Genomic DNA, 27529 nt, shown 5'->3' on the forward strand with positions numbered 1-27529 from the left:
ACATCAGTGTTCTGGAGATGAGAGCAGTCCATAAGTTGCAAGTGCTTCAGGACTGCCTTCGTGTAGGAACAATAGCAGTGCACACAAACAACATGGCAGTTGTGTGGTACATTAACAAGGGGACGCACATTCCTATCTACTTTGTCATGAGGCCATGAGGGTCTTTGATTGGGCGATGTCCTCTGGGTGCTTCCTCTTGGCAACGTATATTCCCTGAGCATCCAACGTGCTGGCCGACAAGCTGAGCAGGGCTGTTCTGACCCCGAGTGAGTGGTCCCTGAATCCGCTAGTAGTGAAAAAGATCTTCCGTTGATGTGGCTAACCGAGCTGCAATCTCTTTGCTTCCCCTTTCAACCACAAATGCCGCAAATACTTCGCCTTGATCCCCCCCAAAGGGGAGAGTCTTCCAGGGACACTCTGACTCACGATTGACCTCCGGGTTTCCTTTATGCTTTCCCTCCATTACCACTAATTCCAGGAGTTCTTCAGAAAGCAAGATGCCTCCAGGACGCAGTTAATTTTCATTGCCTCCTTCTAGTCTCGGCAGGTGTAGTTCCCTCTTCTATGGTCTCATCTGAAGTACCCCCCTTGGGGTTTCCCCTCATTCTTTGATTCCAGGCCAAGAAGTAACAGAAGGAGCTAGTTAGTACATTAGCACCATACTGAATTTCCAAGGGAACAGATTTTTGCCCATTCTGAAACCCAGCAACTTTCTTTTGTACATCAGGCATATCCCATTTTAGATGGTAATTCTAGGGTCCCATATTCCTGTTGTCACAGACCTGTTGGATGCTGTCATGATGGATACCTCTTAAAAGATCATTGTTCTCAGACCACACAGAGGGTCCACTAGTCTGTAGCAAGTAGGTATCACTTCCAGTAAGAAGTGTCATTTGGTTGTTGTTCAATGCCCAGAGTATTTAATAATTTGTTGGTTATGTTGATGAAGCCTGGCAGAAGGACCTGCATGTGTTCTTATCTGTATGGCTAGTATTATGATAACTTAATTCATGGATACCTTAATGCATCATCCCTGTTATAGGCACTCCCAGAGTTTTGTTACTGAAACTTGATGGGGAAACTGTCTGACTTCAGCTGTGGATGTAAGCACTCTCCAGTGTTGGTCATTCCTGCCTTTTGGAGAGGGCCCAGAAATGCATGGTCTTGACAGCTTGTGGAAGAACACAGTGCAGGTTCATGGTACAGTTTCTTATATGAGTAATCTTGAAATGGTTGTATTCGCTAATTTCGTTTTTATTTACTTATTTATTTAATTTTTTTAACAGGGTGTGTGGGCTGGTACAAGACCCTTTTCAGCCACAACCTTGCTATGACACACACACACAAGAAAACAACTTTAATAGACATGGTTAAAACAAGCAAACCTATATGCTAAGTGGTGAGAATGAAGCAAATGGCAGAAAAACAGTATTTAAAATTTACTGTCATCACAACCAGATATGTAACAGTTTACTGAGACAGTTTTTGAAGGCAGTATTTTTGAATACAGCATTGAAAAAAAGGTAATAACACCTTTGAAATCTGCGTCTCTTTTTATACAGCATCCCTATAGCAAGTGCATTTGCATTTCTGTGGTAAGTGTGACTTCATTTTTTTCTTAAAATGGAGAGAGTGTCTAGAACAGTAATGTGATTAGGTAAACTGTTTCTGGATACAAGTTCTTACTTTTTGTGATGGACGTGCGCTAGACGGATACTTTATAAAGGTGTTGCATTTCAAGTCAAGACTTGAGCATCATTTTATTTTTATGCAGGACAGTTGTTTGTTTCATGCCCTCATTTTTTAGTGTATTGTCATACTTAGTTGTTAAAGTGCTGTCTGAACTGTTCAAATCCCAGGTTTCCAGGAAGTTTGTAACTGTTTTGGAATGCATTGCACTGGAAACATACAGCACAGAAGTAATAATTTTTTTTTGTTTTGTTCAACTATGCCTCTGCTGCCTGCCAGTCATCAGTAAACTCCCAGCAAATTGCTCTCTTTGTCCCCCATCAGTTGGTGTGAAGGTCAGCTGAGGAGGAGCAGCAATCAGGCCTCATTCAAGATTTTTCATTGTGCTCTACCCTAATGCACCCACCCATCATCAGCCCATGTATATTGTGAACTGTGGGCATTAGAGTTGAACCTGACCTTGTCTTCCATAAGTTTCTGACATCAGCAGGACTGCCCCGTCCACAAGAAGTACTGCATGGTTGTTTTCCTGGTCACCATCAGGTAGTTCAACTTGTGTGCATGTGCTGCTGTGCACATCCATCCTCTCCTCCAGCACTATCAGGTTCCCGAGCAGGTACTTGGACTCTCTTAATTTGGATCATAGTCAGGACTTCATCCTTCTACTCCACTAGTGCAGGCACAGATGTAACATTTAATTTAGTTTATAGAATAAATTTGACATCACAGTTGTTCAATGAATGACATTGTCACCTCACAAGAAGTTCTTCTGCTCAGTTTTCAGCTGAGGTGTTTTCTGTGCAGAGTCTGCATGTCCTGTCTGTGTCCTAATGGGTTTCTTCCTGGTACTCTGGTTTCATTCTATGTTCCAGAGACATGCGGTACAAGGACTGGTGACTCTAAATTGTCCATAGGTGTGTGTGATATCGAAGAAAAGTCTAGCAGTTTAGTTCCGTTTTGACTTGCCTAGTCAACCCTGTGGCTTGTGGCAGCTGTTCATGGGGACTCTATAAAAGTTGGTTGTGACTCAACAGCATTAGATGGATAGATGATGAATATTAATGTGAAGACTTTTGTTGATCTAAATCATTTAGGAATTATGTGCCGGCACATAAAAATCTACTGCCAATCATTAACGGACCGGAGTTCTGCTGTTGCGACCCCTAACCGGGAAAAGCCGAAAGACACACAAACAAATGTAGATATTACAGGAATTTGTTTTATGTTGTTTTTTTAAAGTATTTAAGATTTCTATGGAGTAGGTACCCCAGCTAAGCTTTACTGAATACCTTGCAGAGTTTTTGGTTAGACCGTGAGTTGAGTCTTTAAAGGTTATGCATTTGGATAGCTTTGTAACCTTGGGAGTATTTGTTGTTTTTATAGTATAGGCACTTCACTGGGCTTTAGTTTGCACATATTTTTAATAGATTGTAACTTGAATTGAAGATATGCCCCACTTGGCATAAAAGATGAAGTTGCTTGCATACCTAAATCACTGCACACCTGCATGACCAAGTTATTCATGATAAGATAGTATAACCCAGTTGTGATATGTTGCACTGACTGTTTTCTTGAAGCCCCACAGCTATAGTTTTATCCCGATTGTGTTAAAGAAGGGAAGGGCTCATGGTTTCTAAGCAGGCACTTTGAGTGGTTTTCCAGCTGCATTTTGTTATGCCATCAGATGACTAACCATCTACTGGCAAGTATTACATTCAGCACTCCCACGACTGGAGGAGAAGCTGCCTCCATTGCATACACCTTCAGCAAGATTCATTGTCATGACTGAGAGTTAGAGTTCACTGGAGAAGACTGTGCTCCAGAGCTCTATTTTCTGAAGCCTGTGTTTGCATAGTTGAATTCCTGTGGCTTATTCTAGTTTGGTGGTACTGCTTGGGATTCAGACAGAAACATAAAGGAAGGTCTTGGATGCAACAGTTACTGAATGTTTCAGTTGCTGTATAAGAGCACCTCCTTTAATGAGCAGTGTATACCTTCCCTCCATCTTCTAGTTGAGGAGCGTCTTCCACCAGCCTTGGCTGTCTGAGTTCCCTATGTATTGCTTGTTAATGTAAGTGCGCATTCCATATGGTCATATTTTGATTTGAATGGAAGTGCTGTCTAATGGCTGAGGGCAAAGTGGTAGAGTCATGGGGTCCCACGTACTCTTATGTTATGCCATGGCATGAAATAGGTGCATGACTGTCCACAGATGTGAGGGTCTTCTAAGGGTTTCTTTTTGACAGGTGGTAATAAGATTGCGTTATAAATTAGCTGATACTGAAATACTTATTTTTCACTTTGCCTTTTGCCTCCTTTCTAATCCGTATAAACTTTTTTTTTTTTTGCCTTTATACTTTCTTTGCCTCAATTTCTCATTATCCTTACCTTCCTTTGTGCCTGTATACTTCCTAAATTCTTTAATGGTTGAAGTTAAATCAACCTCCTTTCTTTGGAGCCACTTAAGTATTCAACAATTGATGCCATGGAAGGTAGTCTTGCACACATTTATTTTTTGTTTTGTTTTTTTGTAACAAACTAGTTATATTTGTGAAACTATTTATTTGAAAATGCTTTGTGAACACTGAGATTACATAGTAAAGTGCCATCTTTATTTGTGTTTCAGTACGTCCTGATTATATAAATAAGCTGGTTGATGTATCTACAGATCCAACTGGAATTACAGGAAATCAGAACATCACAGAACCAATATCACACCAAGAAGCAGACTTTGGTAAGAATATTCTCACATGTTTATATTCAGTTGACTTAAACTTCATTTTCTAAGTGCTGTGTTTTGAACTGTAAGCAAATCAGGAGTTCTGATGTAGACGTTTCTGAAAATTATTTAGATGTCTTTATTTTAGTTATGAATATGTGAATATGGTGCCAAACATAACAATACAAGACATGGTCTTTTAAGCCTGCCCAGTTGTAGTTAGGATGCTTAATAAACATCAGACTGTGATGGCAGATGTGGTTTAACCTCCAAGTCTGTATTAGACAAATTCTGTGGAATCTGTGTACCACAACATGTGGATCAATATGTCTAGCTTATTGGCATGTATAGGTTCATAGGTAGGTACTAGGCTATTGGCCCTAGGGCCCATATAAGCCTAGCCAAAAAGATACCCTGGCTTTCGCCACCCAAGAAAATTATTTTCCTGTGCCCCTGTCAAGCAGAGCCACAGAAGTGATCCCCGGGGTGAATTTCCTATCTCCCATCCATTCATCAAGAGTTTTCTTGAAGAGTGCTAATGAGGAGCTTTGTTTAATATAGATAGGTTCTTTGTTCCAGAGTATGGGAAGTCTCTGGGACAGGAGTCTATCCCTCCAGCATGTTCTGTTTATTGTTGTGACAAGGTTTAGGTCCTTAGATTGGGTAGCTCAGAGGGATTGGGATTTCTTTAAGTGGAGCATGTCCAACAGCTCTGGGTTTGACATAGCTTTGTATGTTAGTCAGAGATTGCCTCTGAGAAGGCGATATGGAACGGAGTAAAGCTGGAGTTTTTTTAGATGGTCTGCGTAGGGCATCGGTTTGAGGCCGGTAATCCTCTTTTAGGTATTTCTGCAGCCTTTCCAGTTGTAGAGATGTCTTGCGAGGTACATACCAAAAGGCGCGCTGTATTCTATAATGGGTCTAATGAGTGACAAGTAGAGGGGAACAATGACCTCTTTTTTTTCCTGGATGAGAAACCTTTTGTGGTGAGATGTGCCATGTAGAAGGATTTCCTGACTACTGTGGCAATGTGGTTATCAAAGGAGAGACTACTGTCTGTGCCCCAAGGTCTCTTATCACACTTTTGGTGTTCTATGTGGTAGTTCATGGGTACAGAGTTTTTACCAAAAGGGATGATAATGCACTTTTTGGCGTTGAGCTTGAGGCCATAGTTTTGACACCAGGCATCTATCTCAGTGAGGCCCTTTTGTAGGATGTCCACATAGTTAGGAGTTTCGATTATGACTCCTAGTTTGCAGTCATCTGTGAACTTCGTTAGCCAAAGACCTTCTGTGTTAGCCTGTACTTCAGAGAAGTAGATACCAAACAGGAGAGGACCCAGGACTGAACCCTGTGGTACTCCACTTGTCACTGGTCTGAAGTCTGATTTGGAGTCTGCTACATTCACGTTGTGAGTTCTCTCAGTGAGCCATTTGGCAACCCATCTTGTGACGTAGGGTTTTATACCTAGTTTAGTGAGTTTATCTATAATTTCAGAGTGGGGGATGGTGTCAAAAGCCTTGACGAGATCTAGATAGGCTGTGTGAACCACCTTACCCTTATCTATGGCTTTGGTGACCGCTTCAAAGAAGTCTGTCAGGTTTAAAGTGTAAAGGTCTATGTCTAACATGCCTCTGAGAAGCATGCTTTACATTGATCACTGGAAATGAGCCTTAATGCTGTACTGTGAATCATTTCAGTCTTTAAAACCATTTTTTAGTTATTAAATAGTTTGTATATGTCTAGTTTTTTTTGCAGTCTTTTGTATTTGAAGACATCAATAGGAGTGTTTATAATAGATTTTGGTCTTGCATTTTGGGGCATTTCTTCCTGCACTGTAGTTTCGTTTGGAGATGCAACTTGAGGAGGCTCTCTTTACAACCCTTAATTATCACGGTTTTCACCATCTCTCTCTCTCTCATTATGAATGTGCCCCTGAAATTCTTGTACTTTTTCTTCTGTCATTGGTAAATTGTGATATTACTCAGGGAATCCCAGGATGTTGTTCTTGTAGGTCACTGTTAGAGTAGAATTCCAGACAAAATGAGGATTAGCTGTAGAAGGACATTGGCAGGGTTGGCATAATTGTTAAGGTCTGAATCTGACAGATGCAAGGTACAGGGATTTATTCCCATCTCTAGTTATGGGCTAGGCATGTAATGGTCAGCAGTATGATAATCAAGCATTTACCTATGAACCTTGACTGGCCCCATTCCCAGAGCTCTGCAGATGCACAGGCATAGGATGACTCCTCCCCCTCTGTGAGGATCCATTCTTGCACCTCATAGGTTCATAGGTAGGCACTAGGCTATCTGCCCAAAGGCATTTATAAGCCTAGCCGGAATGTGTTGGCTTTCGCCGCCCCCTTAGATTATTTCTCTGTGCCTCTGTCCAGCAGAGCCATTGAAGTGATCCCTGGGGTAAACTTTCTGTTTCCCATCCACTCGTCAAGGGTTAGTGAGAAGCTCTGCCTAATGTAGAGTGGAATCTTGTTCCAGAGGATGGGAAGTCTCTGGGACAGGAATCTATTCCTCCAGCACGTCCTCTTTATTGTTGTGGTGAGGTTTAGATGCCTGGAGCTTGTGGCTCGAGGGGATATGGTTTTCTTTAGGTGGAGCATGTCCATCAATTCTGGGTTGGATATGGCCTTATATGTCAGGCAAAGATCACCTCTGAGCAGGCAGTATGCAACCGAGTACAGCTGGAGTTTCTTCAGTTGAGCTGCATAGGGCATCTGCTTGAGGCCAGTGATCCTCCCGGTGAGGTATTTCTGTGGTCTTTCCAGTTGTTGCAGATGCCTTGTAAGGTACATCCCGAATGGGGCATTGTAATCTATGATGGGTCTGATGAGTGATGCATAGAGGGGCCCAATGACCTCTTTCGATTTGGATGCAAACCCTTTTGTGATTAGGTGGGCCACATAGAAGGATTTTCTAACCACTTTGGCAATGTGATTATCAAAAGAGAGGTTTCTGTCTTCTTGGGTCTCCAGATCCCTTATTACATCTTCAGTATTTAGGGGGCTACCACCTATGTTGCAGTTTGTGGGTACTTTGTTTTTTCCATAGGGGATGACTATGCACTTTTTGACATTTGGCTTGAGACCATGGTTTTGACACCAGGTATCTGTCTCAGTGAGATCCTTTTGGAGGATGTCTGTGTCAGCCGGAGAGTCAGTTATAGCCCCTAGTTTACAGTTGTCTGCGAACTTGGTCAGCCTTAGTCATACTGTGCTTGCCTGTACCTCTGAGAAGTATATGCCGAGCAGGAGGGGTCCTAGGACTGAGCCCTGGGGAACACCACTTGTAACTGGTTTAGAGTCGGACCTAGCTCCCACAACTCTTACCATGTGGGTTCTGTCCGTGAGCCACTTGGCAGCCCATCTCGTGACATAGGGGTTTATGTTCAGGCTGGTGAGCTTGTCTATAATATCTGAGTGGGGAATGGTGTCGAAGGCCTTTGCAAGGTCTAGGTAGGCTGTGTGGACCACCTTTCCCTCGTCTATAGCCTTGGTAACCGTCTCAAAGAAGTCCACTAGGTTTAGGAGGCATGATCTGCCCTTAACAAAGCCGAACTGGGTAGGGTCCAGTGTTTGGAGGTTTCCAATGTCTCTCTTAATGAGATCCATGATGATGCACTCCATAGCTTTGCAGATCAAGCTAGTCAGACTTGTAGAGCGATAGTTCCCAGGGTCCGTTGTGGCTCCACCTTTGTGGAGTGGCATAACTGTTGCTGTGCGCCACTCTGTGGGCATGTAGCCTGTGGAGAGGCTGAGTTTAAACAGTGTGTTTAGGTGAGGGGTTAGTTCATCTTTAAGCTCATGTAGGATGCAGCCTGGGACACCGTCCGGTCCCATTGATGCTGTGTTTTTGGGTTTGGAGAGGGATGTTTTAACCTAAGTGTCTGTGATTTCAGGAGAACTACATTCTTCTGGTATAGTTATGGGCCCTTTTGGGGGTGAGAGGGGGGTGAAGTTTGCACTGAACCTGTCTGCCAGGATGTTGGCTATATTGGTCGGTTCAGTGTATTTTGTGCCATTCTGCACCAACTCCGAGCAGATCTGAGAATTGCCACTTAGATTCTTGACATTGCTCAAGAATGCCTTGTGGTTATCTTTGGAGTCCATGGCAATTTTTCTTTCGAAGCTAGCCTTGGATGATTTTATGAGGGAATGTAGTGTCTTGCTGATACTGATCAGGGATGTCTTCCCTTCTTGGTATTTTACTCTTTTCTGTACTAGTTTCCTCCTTCTATTGTATAGCTTGTTTATGGCAGGGGTCCACCAGACTGGTTTCCTTTTCTTGGAGGAGTGAGTCTTGGTTTTGTTTGGGATAGCACAGTCCTTGCATTCTTGTAGGTGCCTGTAGAGTGCATTAGTAAAGGATTTTGCAGCTTGGACAGCGTTATCCTTTAGCATGGGGGTTTTGAAACTTCCCACCTCGGTCTTAAGTAACGTGAAGTTTGCTTTTGAAAAGTTTTTCACAGTGGTTTCTTTAACCGGGGGTGGTGGCGGAATGTGGATATCCAGAGTGATTAGTTTATGGTCAGATCTAACCAGCGAGGGGTTGACCTCCAGTATGAAACACCGGTCGCCCATGATGGTGATGACCAGATCCAGTATGTTGTCACCTCTGGTGGGGGTGTTGACCAATTGATCCAGGGCGTTTGAGTTTATAAATTCTAGGAAATGCTGGGCAAGGGAGTTTGTACTTGAGTAGTTCTCCCAGTTAATTTTTGGGTAATTGAAATCACCCAATATCAGGGTGTTTGGTAGGACCTTTATGTTTCTCAGTGTTTCCAGGAATGTGGAGTCGGGGTCCTGGGACATGGTGGGTGATCTGTAGCAAGCTATAATTTGTATAGCAGTTTTGCCCATTGTTAGTTGCACGTGGATGATCTCTGAAGCATCATGCTGTGCCACAACATTGAGGTGTGGGTATCCTTGATGAATATGGATACTCCCCCGCCTTTTGTATTTCGGTCTGGGTTTTGTGGCCAAAATGTATGGTATGAGTTGTAGCCTGGTAGTGCTGGGTGCTCTCTGGAGCCTTAAACCATGTTTCTGTTACTGCACGTACATCAGTTTTCTCCATACTGAGGAGTGTCTTGAGTGCGTGCATTTTCAGGTTTAGACTTCTGGCATTGATTAGCATTACCCTCAGTTTTTTGTTACTTGTGCTGGTTACGGCGGTAGGTTTATCTTTTGAGTTTCCTAAAAAGGCATTATGGGGTGGCAAGAGCCATGGCCAGTATTCGAAAGCCTAAGGGTGACAGGTGCAAGCCGTCTCTAGCAAAACAGCGTGGCTTGTCGAGCATGTCATCCCAGGCTGACAGACACTGGATCCCCTTTGAATCACACCAGAAGCTTAGGCAATTGTTGAAATTTATATTTTTTTCTCCATACCGTGGTATCATTCTTGGTGAGGGCAGGATGCTACTCCGGGTCAGGGTCATACTGGCCTGGGCTACATGATCAGAGAGCTCCTCCATGTCTCTTTTCATGTAGTCCAGGGAGGTACGGCTCAGGTCATTCACACCAACATGGACAATGACAGAGTCATATTTGTACTTGTTCTTGAGTGACCTGAGTGCTTGTGTTATGTGGTGGATCCTGGCACCCGACAGGCAGCTAACCGTAACCTTCTCCTTGTTCAGCCAAGTGAGTGGGATGTCAGTGTGCCTGACTATAGAGTCACATATTACTAGTGTGTTGGGTTTGTTATTTTGCCTTAAGGGCTGTGATTGTGTGGCACACTGGTTTTGTGAAGTATGTGTTTCATGGTTTGTTTTGGGGGGTGGAGGTTTTATTTAGAGCCTCCGCGTATGTTTTCATGTATTTGTGCGTTTTTTGCTGGTGCTGGTTTCATAGGTCTATGTGAGATTGGTGATGTGATGCAAGTAATTCCATTCTCCTCTTGACTGCCTGGTCCAGTCTTGGGTTGAGAGAGCTTAGCCTCCAGTTTGGCTGTATAATTGCATCTCTCACATGTATTAGTGTTTGGTGAAAGGAGGAGAGGGTTGCCTGTGTACATGAGGCAATTGTAACGTTGCCTCAAAATGCCCAGATTCACCAGTTGGACCGGAGAGTACACCTGAAATTGCCTTTTGGACATGCCTGGATAGGTACAGTGAACTGTTTTACTGATTGGCTGGTAAGGTCGAATAGAGAGCCTTGTCCTCCTTTACAGTATAGGGGGATCTAGTGCTAAGGTTTATTAGTGCTTGCTATGAGTTTTGAGCAAGTGCCGGTATGAAAAGTGAATAGTTTGAGTGCTTAAGTTGAAAGTTTGTGTAGTTCCAAGGGAAAAATTGAGGAGTAGACTTTGTGGAGCCAGGAATAGTTATACCCTAGCTACCCGGCGCTCAAAACCTTGCAAATGCAGGTTTTATAGCAGGGAAATGAAAGAGATAGAAATTAGCCCAAAATGGCCAATAAACTACTAATTTCTGGGCTGAAACCACTCCTCCAGGGACAGATAGGCTCCTCAAAGCTCCCTCTCTCACAGTGAACAGAGAAACTTCCTTCTATCCAAGCAAGGTATGGGCAAACACAGAAACTTGTAACACAGCCCTGAATTCAGCACTAACCTGAAAACTGGACTATACTAGCTTAGAAAGGTGGGAAAACAAGTGTGTGTATATATATATATATATATATATATATATATATATATTTATATATAATTTTTTTTTTCAGAAAATAATGCAGATACAATAAATAAAAACACTTCAAATGCACAGAAATGGCTATCACACTTGAGTGCAACAGTTAAACAGGTAATTTAAACACAAAAACGACTTTGTTAAAGTGCAGGCAGTAAAATAAGTACAATATGTAGCCGAAACAAGCTTTTTAAATCACAGAAACTCTAAAAAATCGGCGTTTTAGGCAGAATTAGCTAAAGGCAGCAAGAAAATGCAGAAAAATGATACTTAATTACTCCAAAGTCTTTCTTTTGTCTCTCTGCTGCTGTAGAACTCTGCAGGGCACCAGGCAGGAGCTTATTGAGCTGTATACTTGCACAAAAACCTTGCAAATGCAGGTTTTATAGCAGGGAAATGAAAGAGAAATTAGTCCAAAATGGCCAATAAACTACTAATATCTGGGCTGAAACCACTCCTCCAGAGACAGGCTGCTCAAAGCTCCCTCTCTCACAGTGAACAGAGAAATTTCCTTCTATCCAAGTAAGGTATGGGCCAATACAGAAACTTGTAACACAGTCCTGAATTCAGCACTAACCTGAAAACTAGACTGTACTAGCTTAGAAAGGCGGGAAAACAAGTGTTTTTTTTTCCAGAAAATAAAGCAGATAAAATAAAAAAAAAAACTTTAAATGCTCAGAAATGGCTATCACACTTGAGTGTTTACCCTACAACAGTTAAACGGGTAATTTAAACACAAAAACAACTTTGTTAAAGTGCAGGCAGTACAATATGTAGCTGAAACAATCACAGAAACTGTAGAAAATCAGCATTTTAGGTGGAATTTAGCTAAAGGTAGTAGGAAAATGCAGAAAAACTATACTTAATCACTCCAAAGTGTCTCTTTTGTCTCTCTGCTGCTGTAGAACTCTGAAGGGCACCAGGTAGGAGCTTGCTGAGGATAAAACCATGGACAGTGATGTTCACAGTTGCTTGGTCCAACTAAACCCTAAAGCTTCCTTCTAGAAAGTTTAATGAAAATAAATATAAATACCCCTGGGGGGGATAATAATTCTATTACATGTCTGTTTAATATGTTATATTTTTTGCATTTGCTGGTGAAATTTGTAGGAAAACGCAGTCTGTTCCCTAGGGTCCATTTCATGCAGGTGTGAAATCCTTTCTGACTGTGAACCTCCGATACCATGTAAAGATTCACATTCTAAGTTCAATTCATCCTTAGAATTCCTCTCGGTTATTTGCCAGCTGTTTGCTTTACTAGGAAAAAATGGAAATGCAAGAACAACATGCTGCAAGCATGGCTGATACAGAAACAAAATGGAAGTAATTATACTGTTACCCCAGCATTCATCAGTGGATTCAGGGGAGGTGTTTTTTTTTTTTGTTTTTTTTTTTACCCAAAGAAGTTGCAGTAAAGAGTAGCACCACATTGGGGTTGCAAGTGAAAGAAACATCAAGAGGGATGCTGATGAATAGCACGGGATAGCAACTATCTGAGGTCCTTTTGGTTTTTGAGTGAATTTTGAAAATTTTAATCTCTCCTGTCATCTCCCCTGTCCTATATCTGTACCGTGTGGGTCCTTTCTCTTACAATTCTTTCTCTCTCGCTCTTCATTTCCCTTTCCTCAAAAAAAAAAAAAAAAACTCTTATCTATAAACTCTTTGTAGCCTTTCTTCTAGTGGTTAGCTATATTTAATTTTTTTTCTGTTAGTTTCCCTGATTGGCCTTTACCATATCTGACAAGCCAGTGGGGTTTAAAAAGTACACTATATGTGGGCATAAAATTCCTCAATCTGATGCCCACACAGAATGCATAATTTGCTTGGGTGCCTCTCAACTGGACTCATCTTGATGTTCTTCATGTTTCACTGTTGCATATCCCTGCTGTGGTAGCCCCCCCCCCCCCAAGTACCAGAGGCAGTGTTTTTGTGCACCAGCTGCCATCGCCTGTAGTCTTGACGTCAGGTCGTCAGTGCTATAAAGCAAGGCAGCTGACATCATTACATCAGTCTTTCTTGCCGTGGAGCCCGTAGCAGAAGCAGTTTGCATGAGTGCTGGACCAGAAGTTGAATTTCAGCAGCAAACATCTAAAGCTAAGTACCCCATTGGGGACCCTTTTTTCTTGCTCTAACCGATGTCCAAAAAAGTTAACAATTGTCTCGCCTGTGGAAAGCAGATCCCACACAGAGACTTTCATTCGTACTGCATCACTTGTTTAGGCCCAGACCACAACGTCCCTTGTTGCCGGTTCTGTGCCCTCTTTAATGCGAGAACCATTCGCTGTAGAGCTCTTTTTGTAGACTATTATTTTCGTGTTCCTTCTTTGAATTCTGATATGGCGTCCATCAGCCAGAGGTCTGTCGACATTCTGAAAAAACGTAGAGCTAAAGATAGACAGGCCACACAAGGATAAGCCTTCCGACGCTACCGCTATTCATTGAGGAGCTTTCGCAGCACCTAATGCCAGACTCACTTTCTACGCAGGCCTCTTCTGAGACCGTTTCGGAGTGCAGTATGCCTCTGAAATCCACTTCAGCTTCCAAGCCTTTGGTTGTCTCTGCCATGGTTGGGTCCGGAGCCACGACGGAGGCAATTGCTTCCAAGGAGGCCTTCCGCACTACCGATTCTAGACAAAAAAACGACGTCTTCACATCCGACTACCGCTTCTCAGAGACTGACGAATTCTCTCAGGCCTAGAAGCCAGGCCACTCCAAGGAAATCTGCTTCTAGCCACCATCTTGTTACTGCTTCCCACCCCAAGCTCAAATGCTTAAAATGACAGATCTCATCTCCTTTATCCAAGGTACTCAGACCCCCACTCCAAAAACGAAAAGGCATTCTTCTCCAGTAATTATGACAGACCAAGAGTCTGAGGAATCTGATTATTCTGCTTTTGAAGAGGAACAACATCCCTTAAATGTTTGAGGATTCAGATGCAGAGGAATCCATCTCTTCTCCCTCCCCTCCGGAGGACCTCTCCTTTGGGGAAACCTTTCACTCCCTCAGGGAATATTTTCAATGGGAATCTCAAGACTTCCCACAGTCAAAGAATAAACTTAGAGAGTTTCTGGAGCTGCCCCAGCACAGACTTTTAGCCATCCCACCTTTTTAGAAGTGGTGGATGATGCTTTCCATGAATCCAGCTTAGCCCCTGATGCCCTTCCTCCTACTCCAACTACACCTGACAGGTACTACAGAGTATCAGATTCTCACAAATACCTGTGCAGGAATCCTGCTACAGACTCTGAGGTCATTACACAGGGACCCAAAGAAGCCAAGACTAGTTCTGCCAAGAATCCTCTTCCTTCTGACAAAGACTCTAGAGCTCTGGACAGATGGGGGTAAGAAAGTATACACCTCTGCAACCTTAGCTATCAGAGCACTCAGATGTTCTTCGTGTTTCACTGTTGCAGTCATTACATTTGGTAATCTGCTGGCAGGTTGTCCTCAGTCGGCCTGAATTCCAAAGTCTTGGGTCCTGCGTCGATTGCTGTCTCCTCTTCCATGACGTCAGGTCATCAGGGGTATAAAACATGCAGCTGATGCCATTTTCTTTAGTCTTTCTTGCCGCACTGTGCCCGAAGCAGAAGCAGTTTGCAAGTGCCGGTTGGCCGACTCCTGAAATTTTCGAGTTCGAGTTTCAGAACCGAAGTCTTCACTAAAGCTAAGTACCCCGTTGGGGAAACTTTTTTCGTGTTCCATACCGATATCAGAAAAAGTTAATTGTATTACTTGTGGGAAGCAAATACCTCATAAGGATTTTCATTTATACTGTATTCCTTGCCTAGGCCCTGATCATAACGTTCCTGGCTGTCAGTTTTGTGCTAGATTTAACCAACGCACTATTAAGTGTCGGTATATTTTTGCCTCAAAATATTTTGGAAGCAGATTTAACTACCCTGAAATGTCATCGGATAGCAATCCAACTACCAGGGTACACAAAAATGCAAGGAAAAGGACAGAGACAGACCGTCTAGGTCCAAAACCGATGACGAAGCTTCTCCTAAGCCAGTTGCCGGTTCGCTGGTACTCAGTGAGGTGCTTTCGCAGCCCCTGATACCCGCTACTTTCGAGTCGCAGGCCTCTACCGAGACCCATGTGGAGTCCGGAATGCCGCGAGATTCTCAAAGTATTGTACCCACAGATGTGTCTCCCTCGGATGGTTCTGGAGCCGCTGTGCAGGCACCAGCTTCTGAGGGAGTATTCAAGTCTCAACATTTTTATACAAAACCAATGCCAGCTTCAAACTCAAAGACAAAAGCAACTTCTAAAGCTAAAAAACTGATGCATGAGCCACGTGCACAGGCCTCTATGCCCAAAAAACAGATGATAAAAATGGCTGAAGACCTAATCACCTTGATCAGGTGTTTCCAACCCCTTCCTGCTAAGAGGCCTAGGCAAGACACTGACTATGAATCTTCAGATCAGGTTTCTATTTCTTCTGATTAGGAATTATCTATACCTCCCTTTGAGAACTCTGATGCAGAGGAATCTATCCCATTTGCATCACCTCCTGAGGATTGTTCATTTGAAGAAACATTGCATACTTTGAGGGAGCATTTTCACTGAGAGAGTCAAGATTTCTCAGAATCTAAAAAGAGGCTCAGGGTTTTCCTCCTTCTCCCTCAGCATAGGCCTTTAGCCGTACTTTCTGTTTTAGACATTGTGGATGATGTGTTTTTGGAGTCCATCTTGACACCAGACTCCTTACCTTCGGCTCCCAGCAAGCCAGACAGATATTACAGGGTCCCTGACTCACACAAATTCTTATTTAGAAACCCCACTGCTGACCCTGAAACTATTTCACAGGTTCCAAAAGGTGTTAAGGCTTCAACAGCAAAAAATCCTTCCCCCTCTGACAGAGATTCAAGGGCACTGCATAGATGGGGAACGAAGGTTATTACATCTGCAACCTTTGCAATTAGGGCCTTAAACTGCCAGTTTCATATGCTCAAGTATCAATAACATGTTATGGGATTACTGAAACAGAAAATTATGTTGATTTCTGAATGTGCAGAAAATAAAGAATTGCAGGAATTATTGCATGCAGCAGAACAAGTTGGAAATCATACTTTGCAATGTGGTTTTGATTCCTTGGAGGCCTCCTGCAGGTCCGCAGTTACTGGATCTGTGATTAGGAGGCATGCCTGGCTAAAAGTGCAAAATTTGCTTGAGCATGTTAAAGCTAAATTCCTGGATGCACCTTTACAACATGATACTCTGGTTGGTATTAAGGCAGAAGAGGTTTTAAAGGGAGGGTGGCCTAATGGTTAAGGTGTTTGCCTTACAAACACAAGGTGCAGGGTTTGAGTCTCACAAGGGATAATTGGCTAGGCTTAAAATGGCTTGCAAGGACAGTTAGCTTAGTACTAACCTATGAACCTATGAGCCTATAAAGCAAATGGAAGACAAAGCTAAGTCTATGCAAACTGTAAAAAGACTTCTTACAGGTGCGGCCACCAAGATTCAGTAGACACTGGCCTACAAAAAACTGATCCTTCCCGGTGTCCAACAGAGCACAACGGGGCAAATCCAGGCACCCCAAAGGTTCTAGATACCAGTCACAAGATTCTTACAGGTCAAAGCAATGGGGTGCTTCTACCTCCAAATCTGGAGGAAATAAAGCACAACCCTACAGTAAACAGTCTCAATGACTTCCCTCTGCCATCACCAAGCATTTATCTTTTGGCAGCACCCTTAGTGGAAAAATTAGCACTTTTTGCACAAAATTGGCAGTTAATAACCAAGGACAAGTGGGTGCTAAACACAGTATCTCAGGGATACAGTTTCCACTTCCATACTCTGCCAATGGCAAACGGTTGGCCAGATCTGCCAAAAAACTCAATGGGCAGAGGCACAGAAACAAGTTACGTCCCTCATGGATATGGGGGCTATTCAGCCAGTACCAGAACAGGAAAAAGGACAAGGTTTTTATTCAAGACTGTTCTTGGTACCCATAAAAGACAAGGTCTGGCACACAATACTGGACTTATCAATTTTGAACACATACCTGGACATTCCAAAATTCAAAATGCTAACTTTGCAGCAGCTTCTGCCCATGCTGGGCAAGAACGCTTGGCTGGTGACATTAGACCTAAAAGAGGCATACCTGCATATCCCAATAAGGGAATCTTGCAGGAAGATACCTCCATTTTAAGGCAGGCTCTATGCATTACCAATTCTCTACACTGCCCTTTGGCTTATCTACTGTGCCCAGGGTCTTTACAACGTGCCTGGCACCAGTAATTGCATTTTGCAGGCAAAAAAAGTATACAGATTTATCCTTACTTGGACGACTGTCTCATTCAAGCAGAGAACAAGGACATTCTTCTTCAGCACCTGGCATTTGTGAAAAGGCTTCTAACATGCCTAGGGTACACAATAAATGAAAATAAATCACAACTGGTACCCTCTCAAAAGATAACATTCCTGGGTGCAAGCTTGAATACAACTGCCCAGATGGCTTTCCTCACTCCAGACAAACAAAGGCAACTGACTACTTACTTCAAACTGATGGCAACAAAAACCCAGTTAACTGCAAGACAAATTCTGCGGGCTTTGGGGTTCATGGCATCCTGCATCCTACTTGATTCCATATGCAAGACTGCATATGAGGAAGCTACAATGGTACCTAAAAAGTTTAAGGAGTCAACATTGTCACAGTCTGGAAATAATGATTCCTCTCATTCCCTGCCTATAACAGGAGTTTCTATGGTGGGCAAAGGCATGTCACCATTACATGGGATGGGCTTTCACTCTACCCCCTGCCAGCCACACCTTGACAACAGACGAATTAGATTATGCATGGGGGGGGCGGACCTGGCGGGAAGATGCATTCAGGGCATATGGACCCCAAAACAAATACATCTGCATATCAACCAAAAAGAGATGTTAGCTGTTCAAAATGCCCTAACAGCCTTCAAGGATTTACTTAATTCAGGACAACTATTGATACAGACAGACAACACCATGGTGATGTGGTATATAAACAAGCAGGGGGGCACGCATTCATACCCCCTTTGCAGACTAGCCATGGCACTGTGGGACACAGCCTTGACTTACAAGTACATCTTCAAGCTCAATTCCTGCCAGGAAAGCAAAATACTCTGGCAGACGATTTAAGCAGAAACCTTATGGACCCACACGAGTGGAAACTAAATCCACAAGTCTTCAGCATGATAATAAAGAAATGGGGGAGACCGGACATAGACCTATTTGCCTCTTCTCTGAATTATCAACTGAAAAAATTCTGCACAAGGACTTATCACGGACAAGCATGGAAAGTGGACAGCCCTATCCTTCAGTTGGAAAAACCTATCAGTTTACGCCTTTCCTCCTCTGCCCTTCTTCTCAAGGTACTATTAAATGTCAGACGAGAAACCAAAGATGATATTAATTGACCCGGACTGGCCCCGTCAATACTGGTACCCAATCCTAAGGAACATGTCTCAATTCCCAGCTTGGTACTTACCTCAAATGTCTCACTTACTGTCCCAGCAGAACAATCAAATCCTGCACAATCATCTCCAAGCACAGAACCTGGCAGCATGGCTGATCATGTAGTTATTCAAACAACACCTATCAGTAAAGCTGTGATGAATGTCATTTTGGAAGCCAAAAGGCCTGTACTAGAAAATCTTATGCTGATAAATGGAAGAGATTCTGTGCTTGCAGCCAAGTACAAGGAACTGATACAGCAGAGCCAAATATTCCTCAGATTTTACAATACTTGACTGACATGCTTGACAACTGCCTATCTTTTTCATCAATAAAAATCCATGCCTCCGCCATCTCGGCTCATTACAACACAGAGCCACCACTCTTTTCTCATCCTTTACTAAAGCAGTATCTTAGAGGGGCCAAAAATATAAGGCCTCCCAGAAGATCACCAGTTTCTGCATGGGACCTCAATTATGTGTTGGAAAAGCTCACCCTGCCTCCATTTGAACCAGCTGCTACTGCAGATCTAAAGATCTTATCATGGAAAACAGCTCTGCTCCTGACAATTACTTCAGCAAGAAGAGTCTCAGACCTGCAGGCCCTCATGGCTGTGGAACCTTTTATCATTTTTTTTACCCAGACAGAGTGTCCCTGTGGACCAATCCTTCATTTATGCCTAAGGTGGTTTCCAGTGTGGCTCTTAACCAAACTATTCATCTGCCAACTTTTTATCCAAATCCGCAGAACAAGGGGGAGAGGATTCTGCATTCATTGGACATGAACAGATAGTTAAGATTCTACTTGAGCAGGACTAAAGCTCTAAGAACTGAGCAGTTACTAGTGACGTGCTGCAGGATCAGAAGGAAAGGCTATTTCAAAGCAGACTATTTCAAAGTGGGTAAGCCACTGCATTAATTTCTGCTACTTACACCATGGCAAACCTGTGCCCAAGGGCATTAGGTCTCATTCCACCAGGGCTGCAGCTACATCAACAACCTTTCTTAGAGGAGTACCAACCAAAGACATTCTAGCAGCTGCTACTTGGAGTTCTGTTCACACTTTTACAAAGCATTATCATTTGCCTCTCTACTCTAAGTCCAGGGCAGGCTTTGCCACTGCAGATGTTCATCGTGCATACAGCTGCAGTCATAACAGATAGGTTCTCCTGCCATCAGGCGGGTCCTCGGTCGGCCGGATTCCAAAGTCTAGGTCCAGCGTCGGTTGTCGTCGCTTTCTTTCCTGACGTCAGTGCGACAGGGGTATATAAGACACAGCCGACGCCATTTTCTCCAGTCTTTTTTGCCGCGCGGTGCCCGAAGCACAAGCAGTTCGCAAGTGCCGGTCGGCCAGCTCCTGAAATTACGAAAATTTGGAAACCGAAGTCTTCTTTAAAGCTAAGTACCCCGTTGGGGAAACTTTTCTTGCCTCAGACCGATGTCAGACAAAGTTAACAATTGTATTTCTTGTGGGAAGCAAATACCGCATAAGGATTTCCATTCCCTCTGTATACCTTGTTTAGGCCCAGACCACGATGTCTCGGGTTGTCGCTTTTGCGCTACTTTCAATAAACGCACTATTAAGCGTCGGGCGGAGTTCGCCCAGCACTTTTTTGGTAAAGCTTTTGATTATAAAATGTCGTCGGAGACTCCGACTACCGTTTTGTCCAAAAAACGCAAGGACAAAGACCGACATGCAAGGTCCGCGGTCTCCACCGACACCACGCCAAAACCGGCTACACGTGGTCCGGTTCTCAGCGAGGCGCCTACGCAGCCCCTGACTACCGACACTTCTCTGGCGGTGTCTTCTGTAACCAAGACCGCAGGTGCCTCGGCCCATACCCAGACTACAGCTACCGAAGCCACTGTGTGTGTTGAGCCTCCTAATGTGGACAGGTCCACTTCCACCCATGGTGTCTTTAGACCCTCATCTTCATTTTCTATAAAGGCCTTTACTAAGTCCAAATCAGCCATGCATCCCAAGAGGCCTGTTGCACAGGGCCCATCTCCAGGCCCCATGCCTAAAAAGCAGATGCTAAAAATGGCTGAGGATTTAATTACTCTTATCAGGGGTTCCCAACCCCCTCCAGACAAGAGACCCAGAGTGGAGGAAGATTCCCCCTCTTCTGACCAGAGCAGTCCATTCCTTCTATATCTCCCCCAGAGGATTTTTCTTTTGGGGAAACCTTGCATACCTTGAGGGAACACTTCCATTGGGAAGGCCAAGACTTTTCTGATTCCAAGAAAAGACTTAGGGAATTTCTTTTGCTACCTCAGCACAGACCTCTGGCGATACCTCCTGTCTTGGACATACTTGATGATGTTTACTCGGAGGCTTGCCTTAATCCGGATTCCCTGCCTCCTGCCCCAGTCAAGCCTGATAGGTACTACAGAGTTCCTAACTCTCACCAATTTCTTTACAAAAGCCATAATGCTGACCCTGAAACCATTTCTCAAGGCCCCAAGGGAATGAAGGCCTCTACTGCTAAGAATCCACTACCTTCCGAAAGAGAGTCTAGATCCTTAGAAAGGTGGGGAAAAATGGTATGTACCTCGGCCACCCTAGCCATGAGGGCCTTAAATTGTCAGTTCCATATGCTTAAATATCAGCAGTTTCTGTTATCACAATTAAGGAATAAAATGTCACAACCTGAACAACCAGATTTGAAGGAGTTGCAGGATATGATGCATAGTGCAGAACAAGTGGGTAAACACACCTTACAATGTGGCTATGATGCTCTAGAGGCCTCAAGTAGAGCTGCTGTTACAGGATCAGTCATTCGTAGACATGCCTGGCTTAGGGAACAAACCTTGCCTGATCATGTTAAAGCTAAACTACTAGATGCTCCTTTACAAAAGGATGTATTATTTGCTACTAATGCTGAGGAGATACTACGGAAAATGGAAGAAAAAGCTAAATCTATGCAAACTGTCAAAGCTTTTCTACAGGTTCAACCACCACGTTTTCAGCAGAAATTGGCCTTCAAAAAAACTGGTCCTTTCCAGCCACGGACAAGCCCCAAAGAGGTAGATACAGGCGCACAAGGGGCAGAGGACAATCTCAAGGATCATATAGAGGCAGACAATGGCAAACTCCAGCACCAAGAGGTGGCGAAGACAGTGCACAACAATACAGGAAACAAACCCAATGACTTTCCCCTTTTCATGCCAAGCAAGTCTCAGCTGGCAGCACCCTTGGGAGGAAAGCTGGCATTATTTACAAGAAATTGGCATATTATCACAACAGACAAATGGGTCCTGGACATTATAAACAGAGGCTACAAATTTCATTTTCACACTCTTCCAAAAATGAGAGGCATGCCGAACCTGCCACACAATCAAAGGGCAGAGGCTCAAATACAAATTTCAAAGCTCATGGACATGAAAGCTATTCAAGAGGTACCTACTCACGAACAAGGTCAAGGTTTTTATTACAGACTATTCCTGGTACCAAGGAAAGGAACCGATTGGAGACCCATTTTGGACTTATCCATCCTAAACACATTTCTACTGCACAAAATTCAAGATGCTCACCTTACAGCAGCTTCTTCCCATGCTGGGCAAGGAGTCTTGGCTGGTAACATTGGACCTCAAGGAGGCATACCTGCATGTCCCAATCAGACAAAGCTGCAGAAGATACCTCAGATTTCTTGCAGGTTCAATCCACTATCAATTCTCTGCATTGCCCTTTGGCTTATCTACTGCGCCCAGAGTATTCACGAAATGCCTGGCATCAGTAATTGCCTACTGCAGACTTCAAGGGATACAAATTTACCCTTATTTGGACGATTGCCTGTTCCAAGCGGACAGCAAACACATACTTCTAGAACATTTGGCTTATGTAACACGGTTATTGAATTCTCTGGGATACACAGTCAACAAAGAGAAATCCAGGCTAACACCATCTCAGAAAATAACTTTCCTGGGTGCCAACTTGGACACAAACACCCAGATGGCCTATCTTACGCCAGAAAAACAGGGGCAACTAACTCAGTACTTCAAAATACTAGCAAATTGTACCAGGCTAACTGCAAGGAACATCCTGCAGGCTCTGGGCTTCATGGCATCTTGCATTCTTCTAATCCCATGTGCAAAGTTGCATATGAGGAAATGTCAATGGTACCTAAAAAACCTATGGTCTCAACACAGCCACAGTTTGGAAACAATAATACCAATAATCCCATGTTTGCAAAAGGAATTTCTATGGTGGGCCCAAGCATGCCAAACAAACACAGGTCTACCATTCTGCAAGCCTCAAGCAAATCAAGTCATCACAAAAGACGCCTCAGACTACGCCTGGGGGGCACACATGACAGACAGGTGCATTCAGGGCAAATGTTCCCAAAAGGAAAAGCACCTTCACATCAATCAAAAGGAAATGCTAGCAGTGATAAATGCAATTACAGCTTTCAAGGACCTCCTGCATCCAGGGCAATTATTGATAAGAACAGACAATACCACAGTAATGTGGTACATAAACAAACAAGGAGGAACACATTCATACCCCCTGTGCAGGCTAGCCATGTCACTTTGGAACTTGGCTCTGGAATGGCAAATCGAACTTCAAGCACCGTACCTGCTAGGATTGGAAAACACGCTGACAGACAATCTAAGCAGAAATATGACAGACCCACACGAATGGAAGTTGCATCCTAAAGTGTTTACAAAGATAATCCAAGCATGGGGAAGGCCAGACATAGATCTCTTTGCCTCCCACAGGAATCATCAATTGACAAAGTTCTGCTCAAGGACCTTCCATCCAAAGGCCTGGAGAGTGGACGCCCTTTCTTTCAGTTGGGCAGCACGGACAGTTTACACCTTCCCACCTTTGCCTCTTCTGACCAAGGTGCTCTTGAAAGCAAGAGCAGACAGACCGAAGATGATACTGATTGCTCCAGACTGGCCAAGACAACACTGGTACCCACTCCTGAGGAGCCTAACACATACTCCTCCCTGGACCGTACCTCTAATGCCTCTTCTACTGACTCAGCACAGCTACAAAACTCTTCACAGTCAGCTGAAAACACTCAGTCTGGCTGCATGGAAAATTCCTTAACACCACAACAGACCCTACTCTCCAAAGAGGTGCAGGATGTCATTTTGGAGGCCAGAAGGCCATCTACTAGAAAGGCTTACTCCGCAAAATGGAAACAGTTTTACGCTTGGAATGAGAAAAAAGGCCAGGATCCTAGAAAACTGAATTTGCCTCAGATATTACAGTATCTAGCTGAGCTGTTGAACAGTGGACTTTCATTTTCCTCCATCAAAATTCATGCCTCAGCCATTTCTGCAGAATACAACATTGATCCACCCTTATTCTCTCACCCACTCTTAAGACAGTTCCTCAGAGGGGCTAAGAATATAAGACCTACAAGGAAACAACCAATACCAGCCTGGGATCTTAATTACATTGTAGAAAAATTAACATTGCCTCCCTTTGAACCAGCTGTCTCAACAGATTTGCAATATTTGTCCTGGAAAACAGCTTTCCTTCTGGCCATTACCTCAGCTCGTAGGGTTTTGAAACTACAAGCCCTCATGGCTGTGCAGCCCTTTTTCATCTTCCATCAGGACAGGGTTTCCCTACAAACCAACCCATCATTTATGCCTAAGGTAGTATCCAGGGTAGCTTTAAATCAGGCCATACACTTACCTACCTTTTACCCCAATCCTCAAAACAAAGGGGAAAGGCTGCTACATTCTTTAGACATCCATAGACAGCTACGTTACTATTTAGACAGAACAAAGCCTTTCAGGAAATCAGAACAACTCTTTGTGTCCTATGCTGTAGGAGCTCAAGGGAAGCCAATTTCCAAACAGGCAATCTCGAAATGGATAGGCCACTGCATACGGTTTTGTTACTCCTTTCATGGTAAATCTGTACCTGCAGGCATCAGATCCCACTCCACAAGGGCCACAGCTACCTCTGCAGCCTTCCTCAGAGGAGTCCCTACCAAAGATATTTTGGAGGCAGCCACTTGGAGTTCTGTGCATACCTTCACTAAACACTACCACCTACCTTTATACTCCAAAACTAGAGCAGGCTTTGCTACTGCTGTGTTGCAGGGCATTCTGGCTCCTCCCAGTTCCACCTAGTGCCTGCCACCCTATGCGTAGCTTTGGGATTCTACCCATCTGTTATGACTGCAGCTGTATGCACGATGAACATAGTACAGTTTTGTACCTACCATAAATGTAGATGTTCGAGTGCTAATACAGCTGCAGTCCAGGTTTCCCTCCCTCCTTCCCCTCTGGGTACAGACCTAGTGGCTAACTCTTCATCTTACAACTTGATTGGGTTATCCTTCTATGGTGTATTTGCTTGCAACTACTGTTTTTTGATTATATTGTAATGCATGATTATATATTATATATATATATATATATATATATATATATATATATAGCCTTCCTTCTGGGGGCACCTGGCATCTGGGGCAAGAAAGACTGAAGAAAATGGTGTCGACATTGACGTCAGGAAAGAAAGCGACGACAACTGACGCCGGACTTAGACTTTGGAATTCGGCCGACCGAGGACCCGCCTGACGGCAGGAGAACCCATCTGTTATGACTGCAGCTGTATTAGCACTCGAACATCTACATTTATGGTAGGTACAAAACTGTACTTTCTGCAGGGCCTTATAGCCGCCCCCTAATGCTGTTTAGATCCAGCCTCCCATCCATAGCTTTGGGATTCTACCCAAATGTAATGACTGCAACAGTGAAACACAAAGAACATAGTACAGTTATGTACACTTACCATAAATGTAGATGTTCGAGTGTATTCACTGTTGCAGTCATTACATTTGGGTAATCTGCTGGCAGGTTGCCCTCAGTCGGCCTGAATTCCAAAGTCTTGGGTCCTGCGTCGGTTGCTGTCTCCTCTCCCATGACGTCAGGGGTATAAAACAAGCAGCCGATGCCATTTTCTTTAGTTTTCTTGCCCCTGATGTCAATTGCCCTTTTGGCACCCCCAGGACCCAAGACTTTGGAATTCAGGCCGACTGAGGGCAACCTGCCAGCAGATTACCCAAATGTAATGACTGCAACAGTGAATACACTCGAACATCTACATTTATGGTAAGTGCACACAACTGTACTTTGTCAGTTCCGTATATTAAAATTTCAACAACACACTTTGGAACAATTAAATCAGAAGACTGCTACCTCTCCTGACAGTGCCAACTCAAAGCTGGCAGAATTACTATGCTCTGCTTGTCAAGTGGCCGAACACTCATTACAATGTGAATATGATGCCCTAGAAGCCCTCTAGCAGGGCAGCAGTGACAGGATCTGTTATTGGAAGACATGCATGGCTGAAGGAACAACCTCTTCCTGATCATGTCAAGTTTCAACTTATTGATGAACCCCTAGATAAGGAAACCCTGTTTGGGGAAAAAGCAGAAGAGGTGCTTAAAAAGATGAAAGACAAAGCAAAATCTACGCAAACAGTAAAATATTTCTTTGAAGTTCAACCTCCCAGATTCAGCAGGAACTTTCCCTCTAAGCACTGGGCCTTCCTTGCACCTAGCAGACAGGGTCAAAGTAAGCCCCGCAGGAACAGGCCATCCAGGCCCCTATCCCAGGGCCAGCAAAGAAGCAAACAATGGACCACTTCAACTTCTAAGGCAGGGAGTTCTAAGCCAAGCTTCTATGGCAAGCACTCACAATGACTCTCCCTCCCCCCTCTACTCTCCTTTCACTCATCAAAAACTAGGAGGAAGGCTCACCCTCTTCAAGGACAATTGGGTCTATATAACCATGGACAAATGGGTCTTAAAAATCATTTCTTAGGGATACAGATTCTCCTTCAGCGAACTCCGTATTCCAAGTAGGTACCCAGACCTTCCGCCAAACCAGTGGGCAGAGGCATTGAAACAGGTCCAAACTCTAATATCCCAGGAGGCAGTAGAAACTGTCCCTCCAGATCAAACAGGAAAAGGTTTTTACTCCAGACAATTCCTTGTTCCCAGAAAAGTGGGCATTTGGTGTCCCATCCTGGATCTATCCAAGCTGAGCACCTCCTTGGTGGTCCCCTGATTCAAAATGCTAACCTTGCAGCAGCTCCTACCAATGCTCACACAAAATGCCTGGCTTGTGAAACTAGACCTAAAAGATGCCTATCTCCACATCCCCATCAGGGAATTGCGCAGAAAATTCTTGTGCTTCAGAGCAGGCTATCAGCATTTTCAGTTCTCTGCACTACCCTTTGGCATATCTACTGCTCCTAGAGTATTCACCAAATGCTTGGCTCCAGCTATAGCATTCTGCAGACGGAGAAATATACAGATTTACCCTTACCTGGACGACTGCCTCATTCAGGCAGACTGCAAAGAAAAGTTGCTCCAGGACCTTCTCTTTGTCAAATCACTCCTAACTTCCCTAGGGTTCACCATCGAGAAAAAAAATCAGAGCAAAACACCACCAGAAAAATTGATCTGAAGTAGGCAGACTTCATTTGTCTGCAACCTGTGGGTATCGGATCCGACCTCGGATCTGAGCCGGCAATTCAAAAGCTTAGGCTCCGAGCTCCTAGCTCCTCCCTCTTACCCATAACCCCTTGCCAAGCCCTGACTGACCCCAGATTTCGTTTGCCGCTTTCAAGTTGCGACGGATTCCTGAGCTCCTAGGCAGATAAGTTGTTTTTGACAGAAAAATTTTCAAAAACCTTAACTTTTTTAATTTTATAAGTTAGAAGTGATTGTGTTAGGCTTTCCTCTCTCTTTATTTTAAACTTTTCTCGGGTTTTGCGTAGTTTGTGTGTGTGTGTTTGTTTGAGGCCTGTTAGGGCTTAACATGTCTGAAACCCATAAGGCTGTATTTTCTAAATGTACCGAGTGTGGCCATAAGCTGTCCCCAGCGGATGGCCACACTCGGTGCGTTAAATGCTTGGGGGTTGAACATCTGTCGTCTGGTTGTACCATTTGTGCAGGGTTCATCCCCCGAGCTTTGAGGGAGCGGAGGTCGAAGCTGGTGCTGGCGGGACTTCTCCCTCCAGATACCGCTTCGGCTTCTGCCCCT

At 43.9% G+C, this 27529-nt stretch overlaps 1 protein-coding gene across 1 annotated transcript in view; it reads left to right on the forward strand.

The window, feature by feature from the left end:
• The window catches only part of LOC122814351 (discoidin, CUB and LCCL domain-containing protein 1-like), a 1191124-nt gene that overhangs the window by 855485 nt on the left and 308110 nt on the right, over positions 1-27529 (forward strand). The window contains exon 8 of the mRNA XM_044086940.1: positions 4316-4423. Coding sequence (XP_043942875.1) covers positions 4316-4423 — 108 coding nt within the window. The remainder of the gene's footprint in view (positions 1-4315; positions 4424-27529) is intronic.

Source organism: Protopterus annectens, chromosome 1.part1 (genome assembly GCF_019279795.1).
Source record: "Protopterus annectens isolate FY-2018-M chromosome 1.part1, PAN1.0, whole genome shotgun sequence".
Lineage (NCBI taxonomy): Eukaryota > Metazoa > Chordata > Ceratodontiformes > Protopteridae > Protopterus > Protopterus annectens.